General features: G+C 44.1%; 2 protein-coding genes across 2 annotated transcripts; one reads left to right on the top strand and one right to left on the bottom strand.

The window, feature by feature from the left end:
• Nucleotides 1–473: 473 nt before the first annotated feature.
• On the top strand, nucleotides 474–5,539 carry LOC141009194 (uncharacterized). Its single transcript, XM_073481661.1, has 2 exons — nucleotides 474–586; nucleotides 2,607–5,539. Exons 1-2 carry the CDS (start codon nucleotides 523–525, stop codon nucleotides 4,202–4,204), a joined length of 1,662 nt encoding a protein of 553 aa, XP_073337762.1. The 5' UTR covers nucleotides 474–522; the 3' UTR covers nucleotides 4,205–5,539.
• Nucleotides 5,540–7,704: 2,165 nt separating this feature from the next.
• LOC141009189 (uncharacterized) lies at nucleotides 7,705–12,869 on the bottom strand. The gene is made up of 2 exons (XM_073481654.1): nucleotides 12,569–12,869; nucleotides 7,705–9,780 (listed from the first exon to the last, which is right to left on the bottom strand). Exons 1-2 carry the CDS (start codon nucleotides 12,855–12,857, stop codon nucleotides 8,045–8,047), a joined length of 2,025 nt encoding a protein of 674 aa, XP_073337755.1. The 5' UTR covers nucleotides 12,858–12,869; the 3' UTR covers nucleotides 7,705–8,044.
• Between the last annotated feature and the right edge of the window lie 1,550 nt (nucleotides 12,870–14,419).

A 14,419-nucleotide genomic window follows, 5' to 3' on the forward strand; every position in this document is an offset into this window, starting at 1 on the left:
CGTCACTGAGTCCAAGACCATCGTGTACTTCAACACATCGAGGCTGTTTCTTTGTTCTATACAGCTTATGTGGCCGTGTTGTTGAAAGTAACTAAAAAGTAGTGTAATAAGTAATATATTACTCTACACAGACAGTAATATTGTATCGTAATGTATTACTTTAAAGTGAAGGTAACTAGTAATATGTAATATATTACATTTTGACAGTAACCTGCCTGATTACATCTCAGCGACAAACACTCTAATTTTACTTTACATTTGTCTGACAACTCTAGTTACTTACTAATTCAACACACACACACACACACACACACACACACACACACACACACACACGTTGGATGTGTAATGAACAGCTGATGTGAGGTCACAGCTGAACTTTAAACCTGCGGTGGTGCTTGGAGATGATTTTATTTTGAAACACGGCCCCGGAAGTGTTGACGTCTACCTGCCGTACCATCGCGAGCGTTCAGTGGGTCGAAGCTGCCGTTGATCGATATTTTCACCTGTAATCGATCAGAGATGGACTCGGAGCTCAAACTGCTGCACGTCCAGATAAAAGCTGAAGCGAAGCCTCGAGCTGAAGGTTGGTTCCGGTTCTGCTGTCTCCCGCTCTGCTAATGGTGCTAAGCTAACGTTAGCACAGCCGTTCACACGCAGCCTGTTAGCCGCAGCAGCTAGCTCATGTGAGCCAACACAGGAGGCTTCACGTCTCCCGAACATCCTGATCTCAGTCCGGTCTCTGACTTCATTAGAGAAACTTAAAGAGCTGAAAAGACTTCCGGTTCCGACAGAGTGTCTTCAGGCTGCAGACAGCTGAGGGGCGGACGGGAGGCCTGTTTGGAGCGAGGGTTGCCAGATCTGTCGAGAGAAACAAGCAGCCAGGTGTGAGGAAACTTTACCTGATGTGAGAGAGAGAGGAGCCGTCTGATCAGGTCATCCTGGACACACCGCACAGGTGTCACTTTACTGATGCATTATGGGTCAGATGAATCCTCTCAGGCACAAGAAACAAATAGTTTTTTATCGATCAGTGGTCACGAGGAGCAGCTAATTATCAATTAAAATAAATCCACGTCGTCGTCTCTCCAAAAACTGAGGAATACATAAGTTAAAGAATGAAAGTAAAGAAGTTACAGTAATAAGTTACATTTAACAGTAAACAACTAATATAAGTTAATACTAGTGGGATCTGAATATGAGCTGTCGTCCAACGCCTGAAATAATCAGCTGAGCAGAAATCACACTGATTGACAGGTGGAGTCAGACCCAGTATCACTATCCATCCTGAGTAATCTGATTACAGGGTTCAGCTCTCAGTTCACAGCTACATTAACCTGAGTGACCACCTGTGATGTCACTTCCTGCTCTGTATGAAACAAACCCGTCCATCACTGGGACAAACAGACTCCATGTTTCTACTCAAAGACAGAAAGAAGTTCATGTAGAACATTTGCCGAATTTACAAGAAGGAACAAATAAGTCAGAATCAGTCAGAGACAGAGTTTCACACAGTTTATAAAGTGTCTCCAACTCAACGACTCACTAAACTGACACATTTGTTAAGGGAGTCTGGTGATGTTGTGTTACTGGTTCAATGGTTGGATCAGTTCAAACAGACGGTGTGTTCACAGACAGCTGCTGACATCAGCAGGTTAACAAACATGTCATTTACATCACAGTGAAGCACCTGAGAGGTTCTGTCCTGCTGAGCGGTTCTGTCCTGCTGAGAGGTTCTGTCCTGCTGAGCGGTTCTGTCCTGCTGAGAGGTTCTGTCCTGCTGAGCGGTTCTGTCCTGCTGAGAGGTTCTGTCCTGCTGAGCGGTTCTGTCCTGCTGAGCGGTATAGCTGTCAATCAGCTGTCCGTGGGCGGGCCATCCAGGCTGAGTCCTGCTTTTAACACCAATCAGACGCTTCACTGGCTTGTTTGTTTTTTTAGGTGTCCATTCTGTGCCTGTAAATTGTTTCCATGATTTTCTAGTTTTGCGTTTTTGTGCTTTTTTAATGAATTTGAGTTTTAAAGTATTTTAGAATAATTTTGAATCGATTTTTCAGCATCTTGATTATTTCTCGTATATTAACCGTCAGTTTATTTTAGTCTTTTTACATCTTGAGTAAAATGCAAAACAATAATTTCGAGCAGGTCATTTTTCATCCACTTTGTTCCACCTATCAGTGGCCGGGTCGCAGCGGCAGGTTAACATAAGAGATTCCGTCCAGTTGGAAGTGGTTCTGTCTCTGACTCCGAAGCAGCACCGAAGAGGTGAGTCAGCTGAGAGACGACCCGATGATGTCCAGAACCTCAACGTCTCAGAGCAGGTCTTCTTCTTCTCCTCCTCAGAGGACGTGTTAGTCGGTTTAACGAGTCTTCAAAGTCTTTTCACTGCCTGACAATATCCCCAGTCCGGGTCAATAGTTCTCCTGTGCTGACCACACCAAAATATAAAGCTGAATATTAAGTTTCATAAAAACATGAATCTTTTATCCATAAATTTGGACTCGTGCATCGTACGAGTCGGAAGCCAGTTGTGAGAATGTGATTAAAAAAAAACAAAGTTCAGCAGCGGATCAGAAGTTCTGACATTAACACGTCTGTCTGTGTTTCAGCTTTACCTTCAGATGTCCGAAAAGTGATTGTTGGTGAAGAAGAGCAGCAGGAGTGGAGCTCCAGTCTGGACCAGGAGGAACCAGAACCCCCACGCATTAAAGAGGAACAGGAGGAACTCTGGACCAATCAGGAGGAGGACGACGTCACCAGTTTCACCTTCACTCCTGTCCCTGTGAAGAGTGAAGACGATGATGAAGAGAAACCTCAGTCCTCACAGACGGAGACAGAAGCTGATGGAGAGGACTGTGGAGGACCAGAACCAGCCAGGACCTCTGATCCAGATCCTGAGACTGACGACTCTTCTGAGACTGAAGTCAGTGATGGTGACTGGGAGGAGACCAGAGAGCCTCAGGCAGGTTCCAACTCTGTGGTCAATAATGAAGTGAGTGTTGGTGATCTGAGCGTGGAGAGATCGTTCAGCTGCTCTGAATGTGGTCAAAGATTTGGACGCAAGCCGCATCTGAACGCACACATGAGAATCCACACAGGAGAGAAACCGTTCAGCTGCTCCTTCTGTGGGAAGAGATTTTCTCAGAAGGGAAACTCCATCAGTCACATGAGGCTTCACACAGGAGAGAAACCCTTCAGCTGCTCCATCTGTCACAAACACTTCAGGTACAGCGGAGACGTCAGCAGACACATGAGGATCCACACAGGGAAGAAAAAGAAATCCAACGTCGGTAACGCGATCGACGGGAACATTCACATAGGACCAGAACCAGCCAGGAAGTCAGAACCAGATCGACATCTACAACCAGTTACTGATGATAAACCTTCAGAACCAGAGACTGAAGACAGAGACGATAGGTGGAAGGACAGCAGGGAACTTGAGTCAGGTGACAACGCTCTGAACACCGATGAAATCTCTGTGAGCGATATGAGATGTAATCCTGACAAAGAGACCTTCAGCTGCTCCGACTGTGGCAGAACTTTCTGCCGCCGGGATCATCTGATGAGCCACATGAGGACGCACACAGGAGAGAAACCCTTCAGCTGCTCCGTGTGTCACAAACGTTTCAGCTGCAGCGGAAACATTTTGGCCCACATGAGGATTCACACAGGAGAGAAACCGTTCGAGTGTTCATTCTGTGGCAAAAGCTTCAGCCAGAAGGGAACGTTACAGCTTCACGAGAGAATCCACACAGGAGAGAAACCGTTCAGCTGCCCGTTCTGCGACAAAAGGTTTGCTCATAAAAGACGCATGACGCTGCACATGTCCGTCCACACGGAGGAGAAACGCTTCAGCTGCAGCGCTTGTGACAAAAGGTTCACTTGGTACACGCAGCTCAAAACCCACAAGTGTGTCGGTGAGTCCTCACAGCTGCGACACACTGAGAAGAAGGTTCCTAACAAGGAAGCGTTCAGCTGCACTGAGTGTGGAAAAAAGTTCAGCCTGAAGGGAAATCTGAAGACACACATGAGGATTCACACAGGAGAGAAACCGTTCAGCTGCTCAGTCTGCAGCAAAAGTTTTAAACAGAACGTTCATCTGACGGAGCACATGACCATCCACACCGGAGAGAAACTCTATAAATGCAGCGTCTGTGGAAAAGGATTCAATAAGAAGTTACTGGTCAGAAACCACACGTGTGTTTAATCCTCAGCAGAGTGAAGTGTGTTCAATAAGATGAACAGCAGGTGAGTTCTGATCCGGCGGTTCACATCATGTCCTGTGTCGAGGAGAACAATGTCCTCAAAGATTTGGACCTGATGAGAAGCTGAATACATTTAAACACGACAGAATTTAAAGTGCTGAAATATTGAACTGTGAAAATCTTCTGCCTGAGTCACAAGTTCATCTTTGAATCTAAACTCTCAACTTGTTTTTAGTTGTTTTATCAGATACGTGAACTGTGTGACAGATGGGTTCCTCTACAGCTGACAGGACAGAACCCTTCACCACTTTAACACAGTTCAACACAGATTATCTTGAAAGTAAAGAAAAAAATCTACAGCTGGAGTGAAAATGTTCATGAAACACTCAGCTGGAGTCTGAAGCAGCGGAGACGTTTGAGTGCTGCTGTGGTTAAAGGTTCATATGATGACAGGAGGCCTCAGAGTGAACACCTGACTCACAGCTTCACTTCATATCATTTAAAACAGGCATAATAATGTGACTACTGTTTGAGCGGTGTGGTTCAGACTGAGACACGTTCACAGAGACGTCGACTGAACTTTACATCAGAATTATAAAATAAAACTTCAGCTGACCGCAACGTGAAAAAAGATGACAGCGGCTGCATTCCAAGTGTTTATAGAACCTTTCAAGACCCGGGGTGCATCCCAATTCTGTTGTATTGCATCCACATTTCCCTCGCTTGCATCTTTTCCTTGTGCTGTAGCTCCTCCCACTGAGGACGCAGAGAGACACGAGGAAACCCCGCGAGGAGAAACAAGGAAATGAGACGTCTTTTACTCTGAAGTGTCATCAAGCATCCAGAACAACTTCCTGTTTGAGCGAAGAGCGTAGAAATATTAAATAAGTGACTTGAGATTAACTTGTGAGGTTCTAACAACAACTTCCTGGAAATGTTTCACAATAAAAGTTGTGTTAAATAAAGGGTTTCTGTCAACTGAAACTGTAGAGGGCTTTTAATTTGAAACCAATACAGGAAGTGAATATGAGCCATGTAATGCTGTAACTTTAATCAAAGTGGCTTCAAACTGAAGGTGTTCATGTGTCTTATAACAGTTAGCCACAGTTAGCCACACGCTGCTAGCTCTGTCCACCAGTCCGTTTGCATTAAATCAAAGCTTGTACACCAGACCGGCAGAACCGGAAGCTGACCCGACGCTGCAGCAGAGGAGACCGGTCGACTCCATGTTTAATATAATGTGCTGGAGTTCGGAGTGTTTGTCTTCATCCGACCACCTGCTCTCCTACACAGAAAGGCTCTGATGATTTAAATAAAACATGTCTGCCACCTCTTCATTGTTGTGTGTTGTCTCTTGATTGGTCACTCTGGATGCTGGCCACGTTTTGATTGGCTGTATGGTTTTCATCCCTGACGCTGATGTAAACATCTTTAAGACATCCAGTTTTAATTTTTTTAACTGTTAGCACTAATATTGTGTCACAGCGAGCTAAATGTTTGATGTGAGAAGCTAACAGGCCTCACATTACTGCAGTCTGCTAAAGCTAGCCGCTAACCCTGAATGTTAGCTGGTGTCGACCCGCTCTGACAGACGGTGGAGGAAGTGTTCATCGTGTCAGTGTTCCTGTTAGCATGTTAGCATGATTAGAAAGAGGCGATGGAGGTGAGGACGTCATCCGTCCACCTCGTTAAACACAAGCATCGTCTCAGTGCAGACGTGCTGCGAGTCACAGGAGTTTGGATTTTAAGTTGAGGAACTAACAGCAAGAGTTTATTTCCAAAGTCACGATTGAATATTAAAGTGACTGTGACGACGGAGACGACTCAGCTGTCACCAGACTTCAGCTCGCTGCAGGACCGTTAGAGGAACAACCTTCAGAAACAAGTTCAGACGAGCAAAGAAAATAAATTCAGACATTTCAGCATTGATGTTGAGTCACAGCACGGAGGGATAATCTATATTCAATAATCAGTAATATAAATAAAACTGATCTGAGCAGCACGAGCGTGTCCGCCATCTCTGACAGTTTGGTACAGAAACACCCTTTGGACAAACTTCAGAACGGCAGTTAAACAGTTTATCATCATTAATACAGTTTGTGAGGCTCAGTGGACTCAACACCCAGAGACCACCTCCTTTAATATTTATATGTTATATATTTATATAGTTTTTAAACTCGTTGAACGACGACTTAAAACTGAAAAATCACAAATTTGCAGAAACCATCTTTGAGACGTTTCCTTCAGTTTTTATTCAGACAAGTTTTGTTCTTTCATTTTCTTAGTTTCTCATTAGTTGTAAAGTTTTATAATTATTGTTATTATCTGAACATGTCAGAAATTAATTCACTGATTAGTTTACAGAAATGATCCGACAGTCTGAGGAGACGCAGTGCATTCTGGGTAGTCAGCTCACGGCCACAAACTGCAGCTGAAACACACTCTGACAATCTGACGACATGTTTTAGACCAGATACTTTATTTGAGTTCAACTGATGAGAAATAGTTTTATAATAAAAGTTAGATTGTTTTAATTCTCAACAAATTATATTTTATTCAAAAAGTAAATATTTGAATTGATTTGTTCTTGAACGATCGCTGCTCGATCACTTTTTCTTCACTTGAGGTTTGTTTCCAAACTCTCGTTCATATTTTATTATTCATCCAAACTGATGAAGTGGAAATAAAACTTCATTATGACTCAACACTCGTTTCTGTCTTTGACGTTGATCCTGAAATACACAACACAAAAACACATTTGTGTTAAAAACATCAATAAAAACAAAATACTAATCATTTTGACATCTCATAATTACGACTCGTTAGTTTTCTTCTTTCTTCTCCTGAGCTGCTGGACGAGCTCGTCTCCTCGCTGTCATCAGTCTGCTTCTGCCCTCTAGTGTCAGAAACCAGCAGCTGCAGTCAGAGTCGAGTCACCGAGGAAACAACAGATCAACCCCATCAGACAGGAAACACTTTGTGACTTTAATGAATCAACCTCAGCGATGAACACAAACATCAGGATACACAGAGACATTCATGATGTTTCATCAGTCTGTCAATTCAATTAAATACATTCACTGAAACATGTTCGAGTACAAGACACGAGTCTGCAGCACCGAAGTCTCCAACATCAGAACAGAGATTTACACTTCGTCCACTCGACCTTAAAGGAACAGTTCAGCTCCACTGAAGACTTCATGTTAATGAAGGGTTAAATCTGGTCTCCTCAGATCAGGTTGATCTCTGTGATCACAGCAGACGAGCTGCATGGAGACATCTGATGTTTAAATCATCTCCAGCTGCTTCAGCTGTTCAGCAGAACGCTGCAACTCTGTTTTACTGTGAAGCTCCAGAAATGTTCTGTGGACTACGAGACTTCACCTGACTTTATATCATCAGGAGGAGATGATGGCTGAGCCTGACTTTATATCATCAGGAGGAGATGATGACTTCACCTGACTTTATATCATCAGGAGGAGATGATGACTGAGCCTGACTTTATATCATCAGGAGGAGATGATGGCTGAGCCTGACTTTATATCATCAGGAGGAGATGATGGCTGAGCCTGACTTTATATCATCAGGAGGAGATGATGGCTGAGCCTGACTTTATATCATCAGGAGGAGATGATGGCTGAGCCTGACTTTATATCATCAGGAGAAGATGATGACTGGATGATTTGAGTTTTTGGGTGAACTGTTCCTTTAAGTGGTGTCCTGCAGTGAGATGAAGATGTTTGAAACAAACAGCAGCTGAGAAGTTTCTGTCTTCATCTCCAAACAGTTCTGACTGAAAGAGTCGGACTTCCTCCTGAATGATGGGCCGTCGTGAAGCGTCTCTAGTTCGTCTCCGTGTGATATTTCATGTGATTGTTGAAACTTTGCCTCCAGGTGAAACTTTTCCCGCAGACTGAGCAGCTGAAGGGTTTCTCTCCGGTGTGCGTCCTCATGTGCACCTTCAGATGTCCACTCTCAGTGAATCTGTTCCCGCACACAGAGCAGCTGAACGGTTTCTCTCCTGTGTGGATTCTCAGGTGTTTTCTTAACGATCCACTGCAGGAGAAATATTTCATACACACCGAGCAGCCGTACGGTTTCTCTCCTGTGTGGATTCTCAGGTGCTCCTGCAGGTTCTTCTTGCGGCGAAACGTTTTAGCGCACTGCGAGCAGCTGAACGGTCTCTCTGCAGCGCCGCCTTCGCTGACCAGATGTGTTGGAGAGTTTAGAGTCTCGTTATAAGAGTCTGAAGGTTTGGAGCCGCAGGCCGGAGGCTGTCGGTCCTCATCAGTCGGACTCGACTCGCCGACACACTTGTAATTTTTCAGATTGTAACACCAAGCAAATCTTTTTCCACAGACGCAGTAAAGGAACCGTTTCTCGTCCGTGTGGACCGTCCCGTGGCTCGTCAGGTAGTCTCTTTGTGGAAACCCCTTCTCACAGTACGAGCAGCTGAATGGTTTCTCTCCTGCGTGAGTTCCCATGTGAGTCTTCAGATTCTCCTCACCACTAAACGTTTTGCCGCACTCAGAGCAGATGAAGGATTTCTTCTCAGTGCTGCCATCGCTCACAGGGACGTCGGTGTCCGTTGCAGAGTTGAAACCCGGCTGCGGTTCCCTCCAGACGTCATCTCTGACCTCAGTCTCAGCTTCAGAGGAGTCTGAAGTCTTGTCGTCAGAGTCTGATCCCGAGCAGTCGTCTCCGTCAGCTCGAGGTTCTGCCTCTCCGGCCTCTCGGTGAAGCTCTGATGACTCACCGACACACTTGTGGCTCTTGAGCTCGTGACGCCAGGCGAATCTTTCGTCACAAACGCAGCAGCGGAATCGGATCTTGCCCATGTGCCGCGCCATGTGCTGCGTCAGATATCCTCGCTGTGTGAACTTTCTTCCACAGACGGAGCAGCTGAACAGACTTTCCTCTGACAGAGCGTCTTTGTTCAGGTGGTGACTGTAGCAGAGTCTCCTGTCACACTCAGTCTTATCACACTGATGGCCTCGTCTCTCCACGTCGTGCACGGCCATGTGTCGCAGCAGATATCTGTAGATTGTGTATTTCTTTCCACACACAGAGCAACTCAATGGTCTCTCTCCTGTGTGAGTCCTCATGTGTGTCTCCAGAAGTCCAGTTCTGGTGAATGTTTTACCACATTCAGAGCAGCTGAAAGGTTTCTGATACCTGCGACCTTCATTCAAGTTTAAACATGACCCAGGTTCTCTGGTCTGGTCCCAGTCGTCACAACTGACCTCGACCTCGGCCACAGAAAACTCTGTCGCCCTGTCGTCAGTCTCAGGATCTGGATCAGAGGTCCTGGCTGGTTCTGGTCCTCCACAGTCCTCTCCATCAGCTTCTGTCTCCATCTGCGAGGACTGAGGTTTCTCTTCATCATCATCATCTTCACTCTTCACAGGGACAGGAGTGAAGGTAAACCTGGTGACGTCATCCTCCTCCTGATTGGTCCAGAGTTCCTCCTGTTCCTCTTTAATGCGTGGGGGTTCTGGTTCCTCCTGGTCCAGACTGGAGCTGCACTCCTGCTGCTCAGGGGGAACCTCTTCTTTACTCACCGACAGCTGCTGGACGTCTGCAGGACAGTGAAATAAAAGAGCAGACACGATGTGAAACTGTGTCGTCTCCATCATCAAGTTGTGAATCTAAACATCGTTTAGTTTTATTTGAGTTAACTGAACTTATTAAAGGTGTAATCTGTAAAATATGGACAGAGTTTGAAGGTGGCAGCAGAACTTCTGATAACTGCTGCTCTTTGCTCGTCTGTCTGAGATGAGACCTCAGTTCACAGGAGGAGTCACCAGTGAAGACGTGTGGACATCAGACTGGGACTGAACTGATGGAGGTCATGTGAAGACAGAGGACACAGTGCAGAGGTGATTTACAGCGGCTCTGACCAGGACTATGACTCCGGGTACGAGAAGACACGGCAGGCAGGGACAGGAGAGGACAGTAAAGGACAGGAGAGGACAGAGAGAGAGACAGAATATTTTCACGTTACTCTGTGAACTGAGGATTTATTTGACCCGAACCAGAGGTGACTGTGGAGACAAACCAGAACTGTTCTGGTGACTGTGACTCAGTTTGAATGAAGTGTGTTTGACGAGTTAAGGAGGCGATGAAGCTCGTCTGAGTTCAGTCACAGAGACAAACTTGAGTTCAGACGGTTTATTTTTCTGTTTAGAAGGAAAATAGGTGTCAAAATATGTCCTGAGTTTATTCTGTTGACTTGTTAGACTCAGTAGTGAACTGACTGCTTTTAAAACTACAGGCTGTCAGACCTGTTAGGAGGCTAACTGGTTTTAAACTCAAATTCTGTCCATATTTTACAGATTGCTCCTTTAATCACAGCTGGCTCTCCTGCAGATGTTTAACAGCTGTGTGACCACTCAGTTCATGTTAACAACTTTCCACTGACAAACCACTGGAGGGCGCCAGAGTTCACTCTGATCATCAACAGATCAATACTCAGTCAGCAGTTGTTAAAAGGCTCAACTGAGTTTCGTTGCAGTGAAAACATTAATAAAGACAGAGACCCTACGGGACGGTACCGTCGGTCCATCGCGTCTCTGTGGCCCGACGGTACCGTCGGTCGGTCGCGTCTCTGTGGACCGACGGTACCGTCCCGTCGGGTCTCTGTCTTTATTAAAGTTCATTCATCACATCAGGTCTTAATAGCAACTACATTCTGTGATTAGGCCTCGATTTCATCGTCCATCATCACTTCACGATCAATATGTATTGATATATTGATATATTGACATATTGATATTTACAGTATCAGGATCGACGGACTTTATCTGATTATTGTAAACTTTAATTCATGATGAAGTCAAATGAAGCTGTTTAAAGCCTGGGAAAGGGACCTGGAAATTGTAATCCTGGATGATGTCTGGGCTAAATGCATCTCCAACATACACACCTCCTCTGTGTGTCTGAGGCTCGGACTGATACAGTTCAAGGTATTTCACAGAGCACATTACTCCAATGACAGGCTGCTAAAATATACCCGTCTGTTCACCCAATCTGTCCCAGATGTGGAAACCCGGTGTCATTGGGCCACATGTTCTGGTCATGTCCCTCCCTAGTTGATTTCTGGTCCTCCATATTTGACTGCCTTGCAGCTTTATGCAACACATCCCTCAAACCCAATCCACTCACTGCTATATTTGGAGTCACACCCTCGGAAATACATATCAAAGGCACACAAAAGAGAGCAACAGCATTCTGTAGTCTCATAACGCGGAGGTTAATCTTAATGAATTGGAAAGCTAATAAATGCCCACCCTTCAGATGGATTCAGGAGGTGCTATCTGTACTTCAGCTAGAAAAGATGAGACATACTCTGAAAGGCTCCTGCGACACATTCAGTAGAGTGTGGACTCCCTTCATTGAATATGTGAGGAAGTTGAACATCTAACAGATCATGTTATCATGTTATCTAAGCGCTCTCTCTAGTCAACTGTCTGACTAGCCCGTTGATATACCTCTGCAGAATTGGATCTTGGTTTTTTTTTTTGGACTCTTCGTCCCATGGGAGGGTATATGGGGAGGGAGAAGGGGAGGGTACCAATATGGGATTAATATAATAAATCATTATTATTATTATCATTATTATTATTATTATTATCATCATCATCATCATCATCATCATTATTATTATCATTATTATTATTATTATTATTATCATCATCATCATCATCATCATCATCATTATTATTATCATTATTATTATTATTATTATCATCATTATTATTATTATCATTATTATTATTATTTTTGTCATTATCATTATTATTATTATCATTATTATTATTATTATTATCATCATCATCATCATCATCATTATTATTATCATTATTATTATTATTATTATCATCATTATTATTATTATCATTATTATTATTATTTTTGTCATTATCATTATTATTATTATCATTATTATTATTATTATTGTCATTATTATTATCATTATTGTTAATATTATCATTGTTATTCTTATTCTCATTATTATTACAGATTAGTTTCAGCTCTGCTATATTAATGAGGAGAAACGTCACTGATGTGTTGGAGCTGTGAGACTTTTATTATGGAGGTGTACTTCCTGTTTGTTTTATTGTCTGTCAGTTTCATTAATAACTTCTGTCACGTAGCTACAGTTAGCCCTGTTAGCTTAGCTTCCAGACAGGTGATGAGGAACCAACAGGTGAGTTAAACTATGACAGGTGAGTGACAGGTGAGCTACTCCCTGACGTCACAGAAAGACTGCACAGTAGCTGCTAGTGAAAGTCAGCAGCAGCCCCGCTCGGCTCGGCTCGGCTCGGCTCGGCTCGGCTGTGCCCGGGCTCCTCTCCGGGACTGACCTGCTCTGTGCAGCTTGACTTGGGGCTTCAGCACGGCATCGAGCAGCCTCCTCTGGCGGCAGATCTCCCGCTCGGACCGCTCCGCTCTGTCTTCGTACTCCGCCACGGTTTCCTCCAGCAGAGCGACGATCTCCTCCGCAGCCGCCGTCAGCCGCTCGGTGAGCAGCGCTCTCAGCGCCGGGACTTCAGCCGCTTCTGCTCCTGTTTCCACCCGCAGCAGAAAGTCTTCAGCGGCGGCGCTCATCCGCTCATGGACCGACACCCGCAGCAGCTGCACGGCCCCGCACATCGTCCTCCTCTGGGCCGCACGACACGCAGCGACGGACGGACTTCTGTCAGCAGTTCCGCATCGACGGAGGCGAAGCGGCGAAAGCGAACAGCGAACTCTGCTGGTCCGGAGGCGCTACGACAACCGGACGTTCCTCACCAAAGTAAAAGCATACTCCGTCTTTGAGTATTTGACTCCGTTTCAGAGTCAAATACTGTACTTTTACTCCACTACATTATTACATCACTTTAGTTACTTTACAGATTACTTTACAGCTTCAGAGCAGTTTTATATTTATTACATTTAGACAAAAACATTGATTGTAATCAGCTGACTCAGTATTTACATACATGTAAATACTGTTACTGTTGATACTTCACTACATTTAATGTCAGATACTTTAAGACTTTTACTCAAGTACAAGTATGACAGGAAGGTAATCTGAAAAGTAATTAGTAACTAAAGCTGTCAGACAAATGTAGTGGAGTAAAAAGTTGAATATTTCCCTCTGAGATGAAGTGAAGCAGAAAGTACCTCAGATGTGTATTAGTACAATACTTGAGTAAAAGAATTTAGTTACTTTCCAGGTTTTCTGTTTCCACTGATTGGATGTTACTAAATACATTTACTCAAGTACAAATTTGAAGTACTTGTACTTAACTTGAGTATTTCTATTATCTGTTACTTTATACTTCCACTCCACTACTTCTGATAACTTTAGTTACTAGTTACTTTACAGATTACATGCTGCATCATTTTTAAATGAATTGATTTTTTTATCATCAGATAAAAAGTGTTTGTGATGATCAGCTGACTCAGTTTATACATACATGTAAATACATGATCAGTTACTTTACTTTTAATACTTTAATATCAGATTCTTAAGACTTTTACTCGAGTATAACTTGTTGCCACTTATGACATCACTGATGATGTCACACTGACCTTCTCCCTGACAAACGTCTCCACCTCCTCCTCGTTCCCCTCTGACATCATGGAGGATCCTCCAGACTCCGTGTGGACATGAGGAGACAGGACGAGGACAAGAGACAAGAGACGAGGAGACAGGACGAGGACAAGAGACAAGAGACGAGGAGACAGGACGAGGACAAGAGACGAGGAGACGGGACGAGGACAAGAGACACAGGTGTGTCCCACCTGACAACTGAAAGCATTGAAATAAAGACACGTTGCTCTTCAGCTGAACTCTTTAATATTCATGAATCTGATAAAATATCTTTATTCAGTTATGAAGCAGAAGTTCGTCAGCTGCTCTGATTTATGATCGTTTCTACAGGAGGCAGAATAATATTTCACTTCCTGTCAGACAGACGAGCATCTCTCTCTCCGTGAGACGTCTTCAGGTCCTCCGGCTGTCCGTCCCACTCGTCCACATTCATCACATGATTCTATTAGAACTCAATAAATAATTAAGTTACTGTTCGGTCTGATATTAATAATAAAATAATCAGAGACATTCATTCACACAAACTGTGTCCGTCAAAGAAATTACATTTATGAATATTTGCTGTGACTCTGTCTGAGATCTGGTTCGGCCCGTTTCCTCCAGAGTTTGGTTCTGG

Source organism: Pagrus major, chromosome 15, assembly GCF_040436345.1.
Source record: "Pagrus major chromosome 15, Pma_NU_1.0".
Taxonomy (NCBI): domain Eukaryota; kingdom Metazoa; phylum Chordata; class Actinopteri; order Spariformes; family Sparidae; genus Pagrus; species Pagrus major.

Coding starts and splice junctions, on each gene's coding strand:
- LOC141009189 (XM_073481654.1), bottom strand. CDS start 12,857: ATGTGCGGGGCCGTGCAGCTGCTGCGGGTGTCGGTCCATGAGCGGATG. Junction 9,781..12,568: donor AGTCAAGCTGCACAGAGCAG/GTCAGTCCCGGA, acceptor ACTGTCCTGCAG/ACGTCCAGCAGCTGTCGGTG.
- LOC141009194 (XM_073481661.1), top strand. CDS start 523: ATGGACTCGGAGCTCAAACTGCTGCACGTCCAGATAAAAGCTGAAGCG. Junction 587..2,606: donor AGCGAAGCCTCGAGCTGAAG/GTTGGTTCCGGT, acceptor TCTGTGTTTCAG/CTTTACCTTCAGATGTCCGA.